Source organism: Monodon monoceros, unplaced genomic scaffold (assembly GCF_005190385.1).
Source record: "Monodon monoceros isolate NGI ecotype Baffin Bay Population unplaced genomic scaffold, NGI_Narwhal_1 Super_Scaffold_13, whole genome shotgun sequence".
Lineage (NCBI taxonomy): Eukaryota > Metazoa > Chordata > Mammalia > Artiodactyla > Monodontidae > Monodon > Monodon monoceros.
In genome coordinates, this window is record NW_021703769.1 from 26758730 (window position 1) to 26773905 (window position 15176).

Below are 15176 nucleotides of genomic sequence, written 5' to 3' on the forward strand. Positions count from 1 at the left end.
AAACAGGAGGCTAGTTTTAAGTGTCCAGCCTGAAGCACACACTTTTCCTACCCCATGAAATGTAAACAGGAGGCCAGTTGTACATGCTTAACCTGGAACCCTTCTATCTCCTGCCTCAATATGATGTCACTTATATATGGAACCTAAAATATGATACAAATGAACTTATTTACAAAACAGAAACAGACACACAGAAAACAAACATACATAACTGAGTCACTTTGCTGTACAACAGAAAATAACACCACATTGTGAATCAACTAGTTCAATTTTTAAAATGTCTTATAGTGTTCAGGGTACAGGTCTTTCACCTCTTCGGTTAAATTCATTCCTAAGTATTTTATTCTCTTTGTTATAATTGTATATGAGATAGTCACTTGTGGCTCTGCCCAACAATAAACTAATTTCTATACTAAGTAGTTCTGCACACATTTATCATAAGGTAAAATGGTAGATCAAGGGGGAAACAAGTAATCAAATTATAATGTAGGGCTTCCCTGGTGGTGCAGTGGTTGAGAATCTGCCTGCTAATGCAGGGGACACGGGTTCGAGCCCTGGTCTGGGAGGATCCCACATGCCGCGGAGCAACTGGGCCCGTGAGCCACAACTACTGAGCCTGCGCGTCTGGAGCCTGTGCTCCGCAACAAGAGAGTCCGCGACAGTGAGAGGCCCGCGCACCGCGATGAAGAGTGGCCCCCACTTGCCACAACTAGAGAAAGCCCTAGCACAGAAACGAAGACCCAACACAGCAAAAATAAATTAATTAATTAATAAACTCCTACCCCTAACATCTTCTTTAAAAAAAAAATTATAATGTAAAAAAACATGTAAAATGTATATGATGGCTTTATATAGTAGATAAGTTTTCTTGAAGTCTATTCCTACCCCACACTGGCTTCTCCAAAAGTTATGCATATTCACCCTGATACTATTGCTATATATGTTACGTAAATGTTATACTAAATGTAAATGCTCAATCAGGATCATTTTTCTCTAAGAGAACCTAGGCAAAAGGCCATGGGTGTAAACTATGAAATAAATCACTAACAGCAGACTTGTGGTTGACCAAATCTACACATTTCAAAAATCATCAGAATTGTTCGATGACCAGCATCTGGCAAATAACCTCTGAACCCTTAAAATATCCCACCTGAGAAAGTGTCTTTGATACCTGACTTGGACCATGCCAGATATTTTGTCCTAACCATGTGATATACAGTGAATACCTGGTTTATATGATTTTAGGCTAAGCTGTATCAGTTTGAACTCTAGAAGCAGGATTTGAAGATGGGTAGTTAATTTCATGCATGTGAGTGCTCCATGCCTACATGATTCATCCCCAATAAAAACCCTAGGCACCAAGGGTCCAGTAAGCTTCCTTGGCTGGCAGCACTGTGCATATGTTATCACACATCATGGCTGGGAGAATTAAGCTGGGTCCATGTGACCCAACTAGGAACCTTATACTTGGTTTCTTCTAGACTCCTTCTATGTCTTTTTCCTTTGCTGATTTCAGTCTGTGTCCTTTAAAGGTAATAAATTGTACACAGGAGCTTATCTAGGTCTGGTGAATCATCAGACCTGAGAGGTGATGGAGACACTCCAAAATAGCTAGACATATGTAACAATGGAATAGAATTGAGAGTCTAGAAATGAATCTTAATACTTATGTCAACTGATTTTCTATAAGGGTTTCAAGACAATTCAATGAAGAATCATCTTTTTAATGAATAGAATTGAGAAAACTGGAGAACCACACACAAAAGAACAAATTAAGACTCCTGTGTTATATCATACACAAATTAAATTAAAATGGATCAAAGAGCTAAATGTAAGAGTTAGAATTAAAACTCTCAGAAGAAAACACAAGAGTAAATCTTCATGATCTTGAATTAAGTAATGATTTTTTAGATATGATACCAAAAACAAAAGCGACAACAAAAGGAAGTTCATAGAAACTTAAAACTTACACATTAAAAGATACCATCAATAAAATTAAAAAGAGGGCTTCCCTGGTGGCGCAGTGGTTGAGAGTCCGCCTGCCGATGCAGGGGACGTGGGTTCGTGCCCTGGTCCAGGAAGATCCCACCTGCTGTGGAGCGACTGGGCCTGTGAGCCATGGCCGCTGAGCCTGCACATCCGGAGCCTGTGCTCCGCAACGGGAGAGGCCACAACAGTGAGAGGCCTGTGTACTGCAAAAAAAAAGAAAGAAAGAAAGAAAGAAAGAAAAAATCCTAAAGCAAAAAAAAATTAAAATAGATTTACCATATGACCCAGCAACCCCACTACTGGGCATATACCCAGAGAGAACTATAATTCAAACATACACATGCACCCCAGTGTTCATTGCAGCACTATTTATAACAGCCAAGTCATGGAAGCAACCTAAATGCCCACGGACAGACAAATGGGTAAAGAAGACGTGGTACAGATACCACTATATTCAATGGAATATTACTCAGCCATAAAAGGGAACAAAACTGGGTCATTTATAGAGATGTGGATGGACCTAGTGACTGTCATACAGAGTGAAGTAAGTCAGAAAGAGGAAAATAAATATCATAAATTAACTTATATATGTGGAGTCTAAAAAAATGGTACAGATGAACCTGTTTTCTAGGCAGAAATAGAGACACAGACGTAGAGAACAAACATATGGGCACCAAGGTGGGGGTGGGATGAATTGGGAGATTGAGATTGACATATATACGCTAATATGTATAAAATAGATAACTAATGAGAACTTGTTGTATAGCACAGGGAACTCCACTTCGCTGTACAGTAGAAACAAACACATTTTAAAACAACAATACCCCAATAAAAGAAAAAGAACAATTTTGAATCCTCACAAGACCCCTGAAAAGTAGATACTGTTCCAACTTTAGAGATGAGAAAACTGTGGCTCATATAGGTGTGTAACTCACCCCAAATTAGGTCACTTCTAAGTGGTAGACTTGAAAGTCAAAGTCACATCTGTTTAATTTCATCTGTGCTCTTCCTCCCTGTGCTTTCCCTTTTCTTCTGTTCTCTGTCTTGTCCTTTATAACCATGAGGTCCTGAACAAGTGTCTTCTGTCTGAGCTTTTGATTAAAAATTAGCAGTTCACATAGGTATAATAAACATTTATTAAAAAATAATTTTAAAAAAGAAAGCAAAAGCTATCATGCTGCATGATGGTGAAACCTATAATCATGGAAACGGAATATACAGGAATTTTTAAAAAAAACATAATGATCAGAGTATTGGAAAAACAATCATCAGTCTGAACCTGAAATTTTTGGATTTTGAGGGTGTGTTTTTTCTTACACAATTTTAAATTGAGATATAAAGTATTTCATCATAAATTTATATAATAAGATGATGTGATTACTGGTGTGTTATAAAAATTGACACGTAAAAAATTACAATTTAAATTTTCAATTCAATCTGAATGCATAGAATTTGTTATTGACAGTAATCCATTTAATAAATATGCAAGGAATCATTTCCTTAACAGTTAGCAATATTACATCATTTTTTCTCTTTAAACTTTTATTCCAGCTGTTTGTTTTTATTCCAACATACCCATAAAATTAGACCTTAATGTAATATATTTTAGTCTTTGAAACTCTACTGTTGATAATTCTACCATATTTCTCTGCAAAAATGTGGATATATATTGTAATTTTTATTGTGAAATCTGTGTAAATATAAGGCTCTAAATATTTAACAGCATATTCAAGACTGAGTCATTATTGCAATATTTGGAATAAAATTGATTAAAACCACATAAATGTATTATAAAATGTGAAAAATATTTATTTATGAAGACTAACATTTTTTTGTACTACAAATGCATCCTCTTAGTAAATACATATTGCTTTCTCTCAATTAGCTTATGTGTAGGTAGATGAATATTATTTTTTACTGAGATGAGAGTCAGTACCAAATTTCTTCCCAGTTTTTATTTTTTTAAATGTAATCACTGAGACATCTTATTCACATGAAAAGGTAAATGTGAAAGTTTAAAGATTAGGTGGTAGATAGATAAATGATAGATACATGGGGAGAGAGAGAGAGTACACATTTCTTTTAAGTCCTTGCAATTTATATGCCCAAAATCCCATAGTAATCTATCACTAAATTTCATTTACAAAGATCTATCACCCACCAGGTGATTTGCCCTGCTGTCGTTGCTATGGTAAATGAAAAATGCAAAGTCACTTGAATTTCTAAAGGATTTGTTATCTAAAGTCTATGATTACTCACTTTCTGAATACCAGCACCAATCTTTCAATTATCGACTGGTTTGACACGTGGACCTTTTTCCACTCTGAGCAATCCATGATTGGCAGAAAAAGAAGAGGTGAGAGGTAAGTTTTCTTTCAAAGTTAAAGAACAAAAATTTACAAAGTGGAGATAGAAGAGCCTGTTAAGTGATATGGAAGCAACCTAAATGTCCATCAACAGATGAATGGATAAAGATGTGGTACATGGGCTTCCCTGGTGGTGCCATGGTTGAGAGTCTGCCTGCCGATGCAGGGGACACAGATTCGTGCCCCGGTCTGGGAAGATCCCACATGCCGCAGAGTGGCTGGGCCCATGAACCATGGCTGCTGAGCCTGAGCGTATGGAGCCTGTGCTCTGCAATGGGAGAGGCCACAACAGTGAGAAGCCTGCGTACGGCAAAAAAAAAAAAAAAAAAGATGTGGTACATATATACAATGGAATATTACTCAGCCATAAAAAAGAACAAAATGGGGTCATCTCTAGAGATGTGGATGGACGTAGAGACTGTCATACAGAGTAATGTAAGTCAGAAGGAGAAAAACAAATATCATATATTAATGCTTACATGTGGAATCTAGACAAATGGTACAGATGAATTAATTTGCAAAGCAGTAATAGTGACACAGACATAGAAAACAAACATATGAACACCAACAGGGAAAAGGGGATGGTTGGGATGAATTGGGAGATTGGGATTGACATACATACACTACTATGTATAAACAGATAACTAAAGAGAACCTGCTATATAGCACAAGGGACTAGTCTCGATGCTCTGTGGTGACCTAAATGGGAAGGAAATCCAAAAAAGGGGGGATATATGTATACCTAAAGCTGATTCACTTTGGTGTACAGCAGAACCTATCACAACACTATACTATAGTAAACACTTTACTATAGTAAAGCAACTATAACCGAATTAAAAAAAAAAAGAATGCTCTGAGTATCACAAGATATTAAAAAATTGAGGGTCAAAAAATATTTCCCTTAAATTATCAATATGCATATCTTGGGAAAAAATGTTGTAACCAGTATTCCAGTTTGAAGATTACTACTTTATTTATTTATTTATTTATTTATTTATTTATTTATTTTTGTGGTAGGCGGGCCTCTCACTGTAGTGGCCTCTCCCGTTGCGGCGCACAGGCTCCGGACGTGCAGGTTCAGCGGCCATGGCCCACGGGGCCAGCCACTCCGCGGCATGTGGGATCTTCCCGGACCAGGGCACGAACCCGTGTCCCCTGCATCGGGCAGGCGGACTCTCAACCACTGCGCCACCAGGGAAGCCCGAAGATTACTACTTTATATTGTCAGATCTTCTCATATTGATTGAGATGATTTCATGAACAAGTGCAAAAATTTTTATTGAGCATCCACCATGTGCAAGGCACTGGTCTAGCAGCTTGGGACGCAGCCATGAACAGGACCACAGTGTAAGGGCTCTATGTACATTATAGTAGTGATGACAGGCTATATGTAAGTAAATGATAAAATAATTCAGAAGGAGAGCAAAGAAATCTACAAAATAATTTCAAAGAATTTAAGTGATTGGAAGAAAATAATGCAGAGTAGCGTGAGGAGTGGTCTTGTGGCCAAGGATTATTTTTAAGGAGGTGACATTTAAGGCAAAGGTATACAAGAAGAGTACTCTAGGCTGAGGCAGACTGGTGGCCTAGGGATGTCTTTATGGTGAAAGAATGCCTCTGTGAAGAGGTGTCAGCCATACAAAGAAATGGAGAAGAGCAATTTAGGCCAAGGTACACTAGAAAGAAGTCGATCACCTTGTCCAGGTTTGCTAAAGGCTTTCTTGGTTTTGGCACTCTAATTCCCATGTTCTGGGAAGACCCTCAGTCCCAAGCAAAGTAGGATAGTTTGTCAGCCAACAAGAGACCCAAGATCTATTGGAATATGAGGCCTACTTAAAGGTCAGTGGCCTGATGGCCAATATCAAATCTACAGCTGGGGTCACTGACAGCTTGACCCTAAGAAAATAAAAAGAACTAGAGAAAAAACCTTCTTGATTCTGAGACATTTAGGCATCTGGGACTGTGGCTCTCAGTAGCACACCAGCCTTAGTTCAGCACGTTAACAATTAGTCAACCTTAGAGTGAGTAATTACTTCTCTGTGATATCAGAGAGTAAAGTCGCTGATCCACCAGCTGCTGTGCAAACAGCACTCACACGCACAGAGACAGACAAAGCATAGACCCCTACACACAGCTAGTATTTGTGGACAAAATGAACATCTGGAGAGGCACGCAATGAGACCACCGCAGTTGGAAGTTTTGAGTAGACTTTTGAGTGGAAAGAGCATTGGAAAGATAAGGAGAATTTGTGATGTAGCTCCTAGTTTAATATGATGTACTCTTAAGGCAAGTCCCACGTGCACCTCTATCTAGTTAAATCAGTGTTTGTGGTGAATGAGGTAGTTTCTAACTAAAACTGGGTTTGTTTCGGGTTGAAGTATTAAACAAAATTTGACCTCATGATACAAACAGGGATTTAAAGTCAGCACTTACAATAAATGTTGGTGAGGACAGAGGGACAGGAAAGGGAGGATTTGTCTGGAACTTTTTATGTGCCTTCATAGGTTCTTCCATCTATGATAGTAAGTGTTTCAGGTATTACTAAAATCAAAATTTCAGTCTCAACTATACAGGCGACTTCAAACTGTGGTATTTATTTATGTGTTTGTTTGTTTATTATGGAAAAATACACACACAAATATCCCCTGAGGCCAAATATTAGCACATGTATATTAGTATATCAGAGGAAAACAAAGAAAAATTTAAGCCCAAAATAAAGAATCCCTATATCTTCTATACACTTCTCTTTATACATTTCTAATTGTGAGGTAACTCCCTCAGTTCTTGCCTTGGCAGTAGCATTATGTCCACCTCTATGTCATCCAATTCTCGATTGAACTGTCCCCGGTGAAATAACATCTGTAGAATTGGCTCCCAGGATATTAGTCCCAATGCTTATATAGATCTGCTGTCTCAGGCTCATGAGAAAATGTTGTACCCTCAACGCTCTGAGGAACAGTTGTCAAAGTCTAGGTAGAATCTCTCCCAGAAGCAGTCGTCCCAGTTACTGTGGTTTCTTGAGTCTTAGCTGTTTTAATTGTTACCTCATCATCCAACCCAGATATGGGAGAAAAAGGAAAACCATCGTGAGTACCAAATCCAAAAGTTACATCTTCATCGAATGTGGGACGTATTGGCCATTGAGTGTAAGGATTGTCACTGCTTAAGGGAATGCAGCATGACAGCTTGTTCATACAAAGAAGTTTGTACCTTTCGAGATGTAAACATCGTTTTCTGCAGTATCCTACATCATTCTTCCAGCATCTTTCAACAAACCAGCCAGCTGCAGGGTTAAACAAGCAGTCAATTTTTAAATTCTAGCCACAAGACAACAAACATTAATTCCAAAGTTTGACAACTACTACTATTGCCATCTAAAGTAATATGATAACAAATACCACAAGCCATTTGGAGAGACAAAGAAGAAAACTAAAACTGTATATTAAAAACTGTGACATGTGCCATCAAGGAAATTGCTGGTGGTGGGGAGAGGAGAGAGAGAAGGAGAGGGGAGGGGGCAGGAGAAAGACCGGAGAAGAAGGAAAGAGGAGGAGGAGGAAGAAAAAGAGACAGAGAGGGTAGACATATGTAAAGCTAATAGTTAAGCCACGGCAAGGCAAGAAGGATGAAAGGAGGCTACAGGATACACAGGAGGCAAAGATTATTTCAGGAAAGGACCATCAAATGCTCAGTCCCAGTGTGGAGAAACAGCATCGTGTCTTTAAGGTATTAAGAGAAGGCTGAAGAGCCTGAAGTATAATGTGCAAAGAACAAAGGAGCACGAGATAAAATGAGCTTGAAGTAACCATGCCATTGCCTAATCAATTTGGCCATTATTAAGCATTTTTATTTCAAACCATTATGTGAGTTAATTTACTTCAGTTAGCTGGGATTTCACATGGAAATTAGATAAGGGAAAAGGAAGAATAGAATCTGGAGACACGTTAGAAGCTTTGGCCAAGTAAAACATGAAGATGGCTGGAACCAGGGCTGTGAGAGTTGTAAAGAAAAGAACAGATTAAAGACATCGATTGTTTGGATATAAGTCAGCGGAGGATGGAGAAATCCAAGTACATTAGTACATTTCTGAGCTGATACAGGGGAGATTCGTGATACTTGCTATTCATAGAATAGTAAACAGAGGAAAGAACACGATTTGGAGGGAAGAGAAAAATGTGGTTACAAGTACTTGTTTTGGGGTATATAGCACAATATACCTCAGATGTCCAGAGGGCAGTAGGATATAGCTGTAGCAACTCGGTAGACAAATTTGGACTGTAGATGTAAATCGTGGAATCATTGCTATGGATAGTATTTAAAACTACAATTATAGATAAAGTACATATAGTGTTGGAATAATGTGAGATAAAAGGGGGCCATAGTTAAATTCTGGGGAGTGTCAATATTGAGAGCTCAGATAGGAGGAGAAGGCTCAGAAGGAACAGCCAGATACTTAGAGCAAAACAGGAGAATGAGACACTAGAGAATTAGATTAGTTTTCCCAAAAGCAGACCTTGGGATAAATTTTGACTACTGTATAATAAATGAGTTGAGGGCATTCAGCCCTCCCCACATCGCCAAATCAGTTTGGAAATGGGGAAGTTACGGAAATAAGGCAGCCAAAAAGAGGAGAGTTATACAGTTAGTTACCACTGTGATTGACTAGAGCATGACCCCATGGGGAAATCCGGCAATTAATGTATGGCTAGGATAAAGGTCCAAGTTATCCTTCTTGAGGGTCAGAGGAGCTGGAATATTTTTCCACCATCCAGTAGTTGATAGATGATACCAGAGTGAGCTGACAATTCCCTGCCACTTCCGGACTGCCGCGTACAGGACTAATTTGTAAGCAATCGACCATGCTTTGAGGATACTGCCAGGTGTGGGTCAGGCTGGTGTGCATGAAAATGGCAAATGCCAAAGGGATACAAAGAAAATTGTATCAGGTATGACTAGATTACGCAAGTGAGGAAAACGTTTCCTAAAGGAACACATGGACACTTGTAGGCAAATACTGCTGTGAGGTTGAGCGAGATAACGCAGGAGCTGGAGCCTCCATTGCATTTAACATGATGAGTGTCACTGGTAATCTTCAGAGTGGTAAGAAGAGGAGAAATAGAAGTGAAGTGGTTGACATGTGAATGAGAAGTGGAAATAGCACCTGGAGACCAAACTCTTAGGAAGTTTAGCTGTGAGGAAGAGCAGAGAAATAGAGAAGTACTTAGAGGACAATATGGAGTCAAGGAAAGGTTTTTCAGGTTTGTTTTGAAGGCTGGGAAATAAGAGCGCATGTTTGCAAACATTAAGAAGGAACAAGTAGAAAGGGAGAGATTAACGTAGAAGAGGGAAATGAGGCAAAAGAAGGGCATAGTCCTTGATTAGGTGACAAGGATTAAGAACACATACAGCATCTGACTGTATGTGATATGGAGAAGCACACTTCCTCAGCTATGTCAAGAGGGAAAGAGAAGATGGGTGAAAAGCCATACTGGTATGAGTGTTGGCAGCGGTAAAAAGTGGCATTTGAATTTTTTAAATCTTGAGATGTGGGGTAAAGTCCTAAGCTGGGAGGGAACATCACAGACAGGAGTGGAGCAGGAGAATTGAAAAGAAAGAAAGGTCAGTGCAAAAAGGTGGTCTAGGAAAGAGGAAAGATGAGCTCACACAAGAAATACAGTAGGATTACGAAGCAGCGTGATAATTCATTGGAGGAGGGAGGATAGGCATCTACCGTGAAACTAGTCTGTTCCATTGTATGATCATTTATCAAGCAACTATATGACCATCTTTCTCAGCAAACCACCCGAGAAGCACCAAGGTTGGTGTATTCTAGGAAACAGCTAGTGCAAAGGCTCTATGTTGGAGGAAGCCAAGGATGTATGAAGAAGGTCAAGTAATTCTCAAAACAACCCTTTTTGCATTTAACTTGATAAAGTATGAAAAGTACCTTTCATGAGCTGAGATAGAGAGAGAGAGAGCACAACGAAAACTTGGCTCCTATTTCCTCCCCTGGGGATGTTGGCTTTATCCCAACTTCTCCAATGATTCATTGTTCTTTTATTATTTTACTGGCTCCAATTCTATTGCCCTTGGTAGAATTTTCTGTAAGTTTCGAGGGTAGCCGTACCACTTATTTCATCCTGGACAAAGTCTAACATTGCTTCCTCATTCCTAACTTCTACAAAGATTACCTCTCTATGTATTTTTTTTTTCCTCCAGGGTACCCATCCTCGAAATCTGAGTCCTGTCAGCATTTCTCTTCCATTCCCAAACACGTTAAATCATCTTGTTCTGTCAATTCTTCTTTAAACTTGCCTCTCACTTGCATTGCTCACTACTCCTTTTCAACTATTCCCCCCCCAGAGTTAAAATTTCGGGTACAGCCCATCACTCAACAGAGGTTTGAGCCCCTAACTATGGTACAGACTCTGTTCTAGGTGCTTGGGGTACATTTGTGAACTAAGCAGACAAAATCGCATGGAGCTTACTTTCTAGCAGGGGAAAACAGACAGTAAAGAAAACGAGTAAATTATCCTGTATGCGAGAGGATGATAAGTAGTTTTCAGAAATAAGAGAGAATAGATTTAAGTGGAATCTATTTGGTGTGTCATGGGGACAGATGACAGTTTCTTAAACAGCAGTTAGCAGGGGTCTTGAGAGAAGGTGATGATTAAACGATGACTTGAAGGTGGTGAAGGAATTAGTCACACCAGTATGTAGGGCAAGTGCATTCTAAGCAGAGGAAAAAACAGAACTCTGTGGGTTGAGCAAGCCTGGCATGTTTGAGGAAGGGCACTGTGGAAAGCCACACTTTGCCAGTGTGGCTCTGGCAAAGTGAGCAAGGACTAGAGGACTAGAGTAGTGGGAGATGAGGTGAGAGAGGTCATAAGCACCAGATCATGGAGGGAATGGTGGGCCACTGTAAGGACCCTGGTTATTGTTCTGAGTGAAGAGGGGACCACTGCAGAGATTTGAGCAGAAGAGGTACATGGTCTGACTTCCAGTGTAAGCAGATCACACTCTATGCTATCTTGACAGAAGACAGCAGGAGGCAAGAGTAGAAGGACAGAGACCTGTGAGGAAGCTATAAGAAGCAGTAACAGGTGAGAGATGATAGTGACTTGAATCAGAGTGGTAGCAGTGGATGGAGGCAGTGAGATCAGTTGGTTCTAGACATAATTTGCAGGTAGATGTAATAGATTTCCTGGTAGATATGGATATCACAGCTTAGAATATCAAAGATAGTTCCAAGAATATGGCTTAAGCAATACGAGGATGGTGACTGGGAATAATCTATAACAATGTATTTTTTTTTTTTTTAGAATGACAGCCATCACTTATTTCAAAGCTCCTCAGTCTGGAATTATTATGTCATTAGGACTTGTGACCTCCATCACCAATATTTCAAAATCATAAATCTAAAAAATATGAATTACAGTGGTATTAATTCAGGCACATAAGCCATCTAGCCAAAATATTATCCCTTGCGTGAATTCTCTCTGAAAAAAAAAAAAAGAAAAAGAAAGAAAACAGATACGGAATCAGAGAGCATCAACTTAAATACAGCTATCAACAGCACTCCACTGATGGACAGTTTGGCTTGGTAAAATGTTTCTTTACAAAACCCTCAGGTGCCATCTCAATTTAAAACAGAAAAATACACTCAAAACATTAAATCGTAAGTTGAAAAATAGAACCTATAAGCAAAAATTTATAAATCAGCAGGAAACAAATCTACTGCCCTCACAATAAAAGAGGAAAATAAGCAGAACCACACACTTTATAGAAAATTCGAAATACATGATCAATATATATTTGAAGTTTGACTTCTCCATAGTCAAAGAAATAGAAAATATTATAAACTTAGATATGTTCCTTCATTTTAAACATTTGCAATATTCAGAATTTGACAATGCACTAAGCAGACAGGAATAAGGTGCATGTCTAGGAATTTTATGTTGAATGGTTTATGTCTATGAATGGTTGTATAGAATATACTTGTATATGAAACATAAATACACTTCTTAGCAAAAATGATAAGTACATAAATGTCCAAATATGAAATTGGATAAAAAAGGTACAGAGGGACTTCCCTAGTGGCGCAGTGGTTAAGAATCCGCCTGTCAGTGCAGGGGACATGGTTTCGAGCCCTGGTCTGGAAAGATCCCACATCCCACGGAGCAACTAAGCCTGTGTGCCACACCACTGAGCCTGCACTCTAGAGCCCGCGAGCCAGAACTACTGAGCCTGTACGCCACAACTACTGAAGCTCACACGCCCAGAGCCCATGCTCCACAACAAGAGAAGCCACCACAATGAGAAGCCCGCGGGCTGCAACGAAGAGTAGCCCCCCGCTCGGCGCAACTAGAGAAACCCCGTGCGCAGCAATAAAGATTCAACGCAGCCATTAAATTAATTTAAATTAATTGATTTTTAAAAAGGTACAGAGCACCCACTGCATGAAATTCTATGCAATAATTAAAAGTTCAGTTTTTGGAGAATATTTAATATGTGGGAGAATACTCATCATGTTTTAGAAAATTTTAAAGGAGGATATACATTTTTTCCCCACATGTTATCCAGGAATCTCAGGGAGAGCAAAAGAGCAAAACCGTATTGTTACTTATTTATTATTTCAAAACTTTCCAAACTTTCGGTGAATAGTTCATAATCAGAATTGAGTGTAGGTGATAATTCTTTACGTCACTTACATGTGTCCATGTGAATCAAGATATAGACACATAGGCACATGTATGTCCATCTCACAGTAGTGATTACCTTTCTAAGCAAGATACAACGTCTCCAAGTTTGGAGTCCATTTTCTTAGTACATAAAAACTCTTAAAAATCAATAAGAGGGGCTTCCCTGGTGGCGCAGTGGTTGAGAGTCCGCCTGCCGATGCAGGGGACACGGGTTCGTGCCCCGGTCCGGGAAGATCCCACATGCCGCGGAGCGGCTGGGCCCGTGAGCAATGGCCACTGGGCCTGCGCGTCTGGAACCTGTGCTCCGCAACGGGAGAGGCCACAACAGTGAGAGGCCTGCGTACCACCAAAAAAAAAAAACAAAAACAAACAAAAAAAAAACAATAAGAAAGAGTTCAGAAATACAATGGAATAGATGTTCAAACTCATTTATAATTGAAGCGTGATGAATTCAAACAAAGATGAGGCAACATTTTCACACATTGAAATGTAATACGTGAAAGAATGTGATAAAAAATGGAGTGATCACTGTGTGGGAAGCTGACACTATCACACACAAGTGATAAGAGTGCGCATACTGTAGTCCATTCGGTCAGTTGTTTGCCAATCTTGCGTGTGTGTGTGTGTGTGTGTGTTTGTGTGTGTGTGTGGCCATAAGGGGAAAGATATACATTTGTTTACTAATTTTCCTAGCTGAATTTTTTCTGATAATTAAAAATTTCCTGCTTAGCAGACCAATTAAATTAAGAAAGGAAATTCACAACCTCACCCCCATATATTCTACGTATACATTAAAAATAATGAAGCAGGTTCAGGCACTGATAAGAAGTCTCCGAGATATTGTGCTAGTACATTTGGAAGAATCCGTATGATTGATTTACATTGGTTTTTTTTTTAACATCTTTATTGGAGTATAATTGCTTTACAATGGTGTGTTAATTTCTGCTTTATAACAAAGTAAATCAGTTATACATATACATATGTTTCCATATCTCTTTACATTGGGTTTTTAAAAATCTAAGGTATATAAATATTTGGATCTACTAGGATATACAACTAATTGGTAAGATTACTTCATTGAATGATTCAGAGATTCTGAAAGAGAAGACTGAAGAACTGTTATTCCAGGGTAGGAGAGTCCTTTTCCTTAAACTCATATAAGCCTATCGATTGCTTGATACTTTTTAATCAATTGCAAATATTATTTTCCAATAAAAGTAGATAAGTTTCCAAAGTAACATTATTAAAAAGAGGGAGTAAGCTAATTCATTATTGATCTATTAGCAGAAGGTCCCTATTGGTCACTTACCTTTTTACTCTGTCTTAACTTATCCCCACTTCTAACTTAAATTTGTGTTATCTTTCTCATGACAGCTCTGCAGATCCTACAAAAAGTGTGATGAACTTGCTCACCATACCTCAGAACATAAACAAACGAGCACCTCCCTTGAAAGCACTTTCATGACATAAGAGAATTCAAGATGGTAGTGAGAGTTGGACTAACGAGACACAACAATAAAACAGGTGCAACAATGAAATTGTTAAAATAGAAGCAAAGTCAGGCTGAGTTAACAGTGGTTAGTTATAGAGAGAGACAGAGAGAGTTGCTCAGAAGACTGAGGAAATTCTTCCTTTGGAGAAATGTTTCAGAAGACACCCCAGTTTCATAGGTGCCTCTAACAGATTCTTAGAGAGCAGGAACATGGAGCTGCCAGCATGCCATCATAAGAGCACTTGTGCTGCTCTTTATTGGCCCAAGGCTTTTCCTGTGGACCCTCTTTCCCCCTCAAGACACCTGGGAGCCCAGGGTCAACAACTCATCCTAGTTCCATCATCTCTCCATTGTAGGGTTCCATTACCTTTGGTCACCAGATTTAGTAACCCACATATCATGAAGGTCAGCATCAGGAGATTCATGGCTTCTGGGAGAGAGGGAGCCCTGTGTCCTGAGGAATGCAGAACACTTTGCACAGTTAGGACTCTGAGTGGTCACCTTTACTGGCCTATCATGGGTGATGAACCAGAGAGGAGGAGAACGCTATGCCACCCAGAACACCAGATGATTAACTTGCACCATTGAGTGTGCATGACAAAATAATGCTCTGTTCTAGAAACTGTT

At 39.2% G+C, this 15176-nt stretch overlaps 1 protein-coding gene across 1 annotated transcript; it reads right to left on the reverse strand.

Moving 5' to 3' along the window:
- Window positions 1-7324: 7324 nt before the first annotated feature.
- On the reverse strand, window positions 7325-14974 carry DEFB125 (defensin beta 125). The gene is made up of 2 exons (XM_029219625.1): window positions 14917-14974; window positions 7325-7638 (listed from the first exon to the last, which is right to left on the reverse strand). Exons 1-2 carry the CDS (start codon window positions 14972-14974, stop codon window positions 7325-7327), a joined length of 372 nt encoding a protein of 123 aa, XP_029075458.1.
- Window positions 14975-15176: the final 202 nt, after the last annotated feature.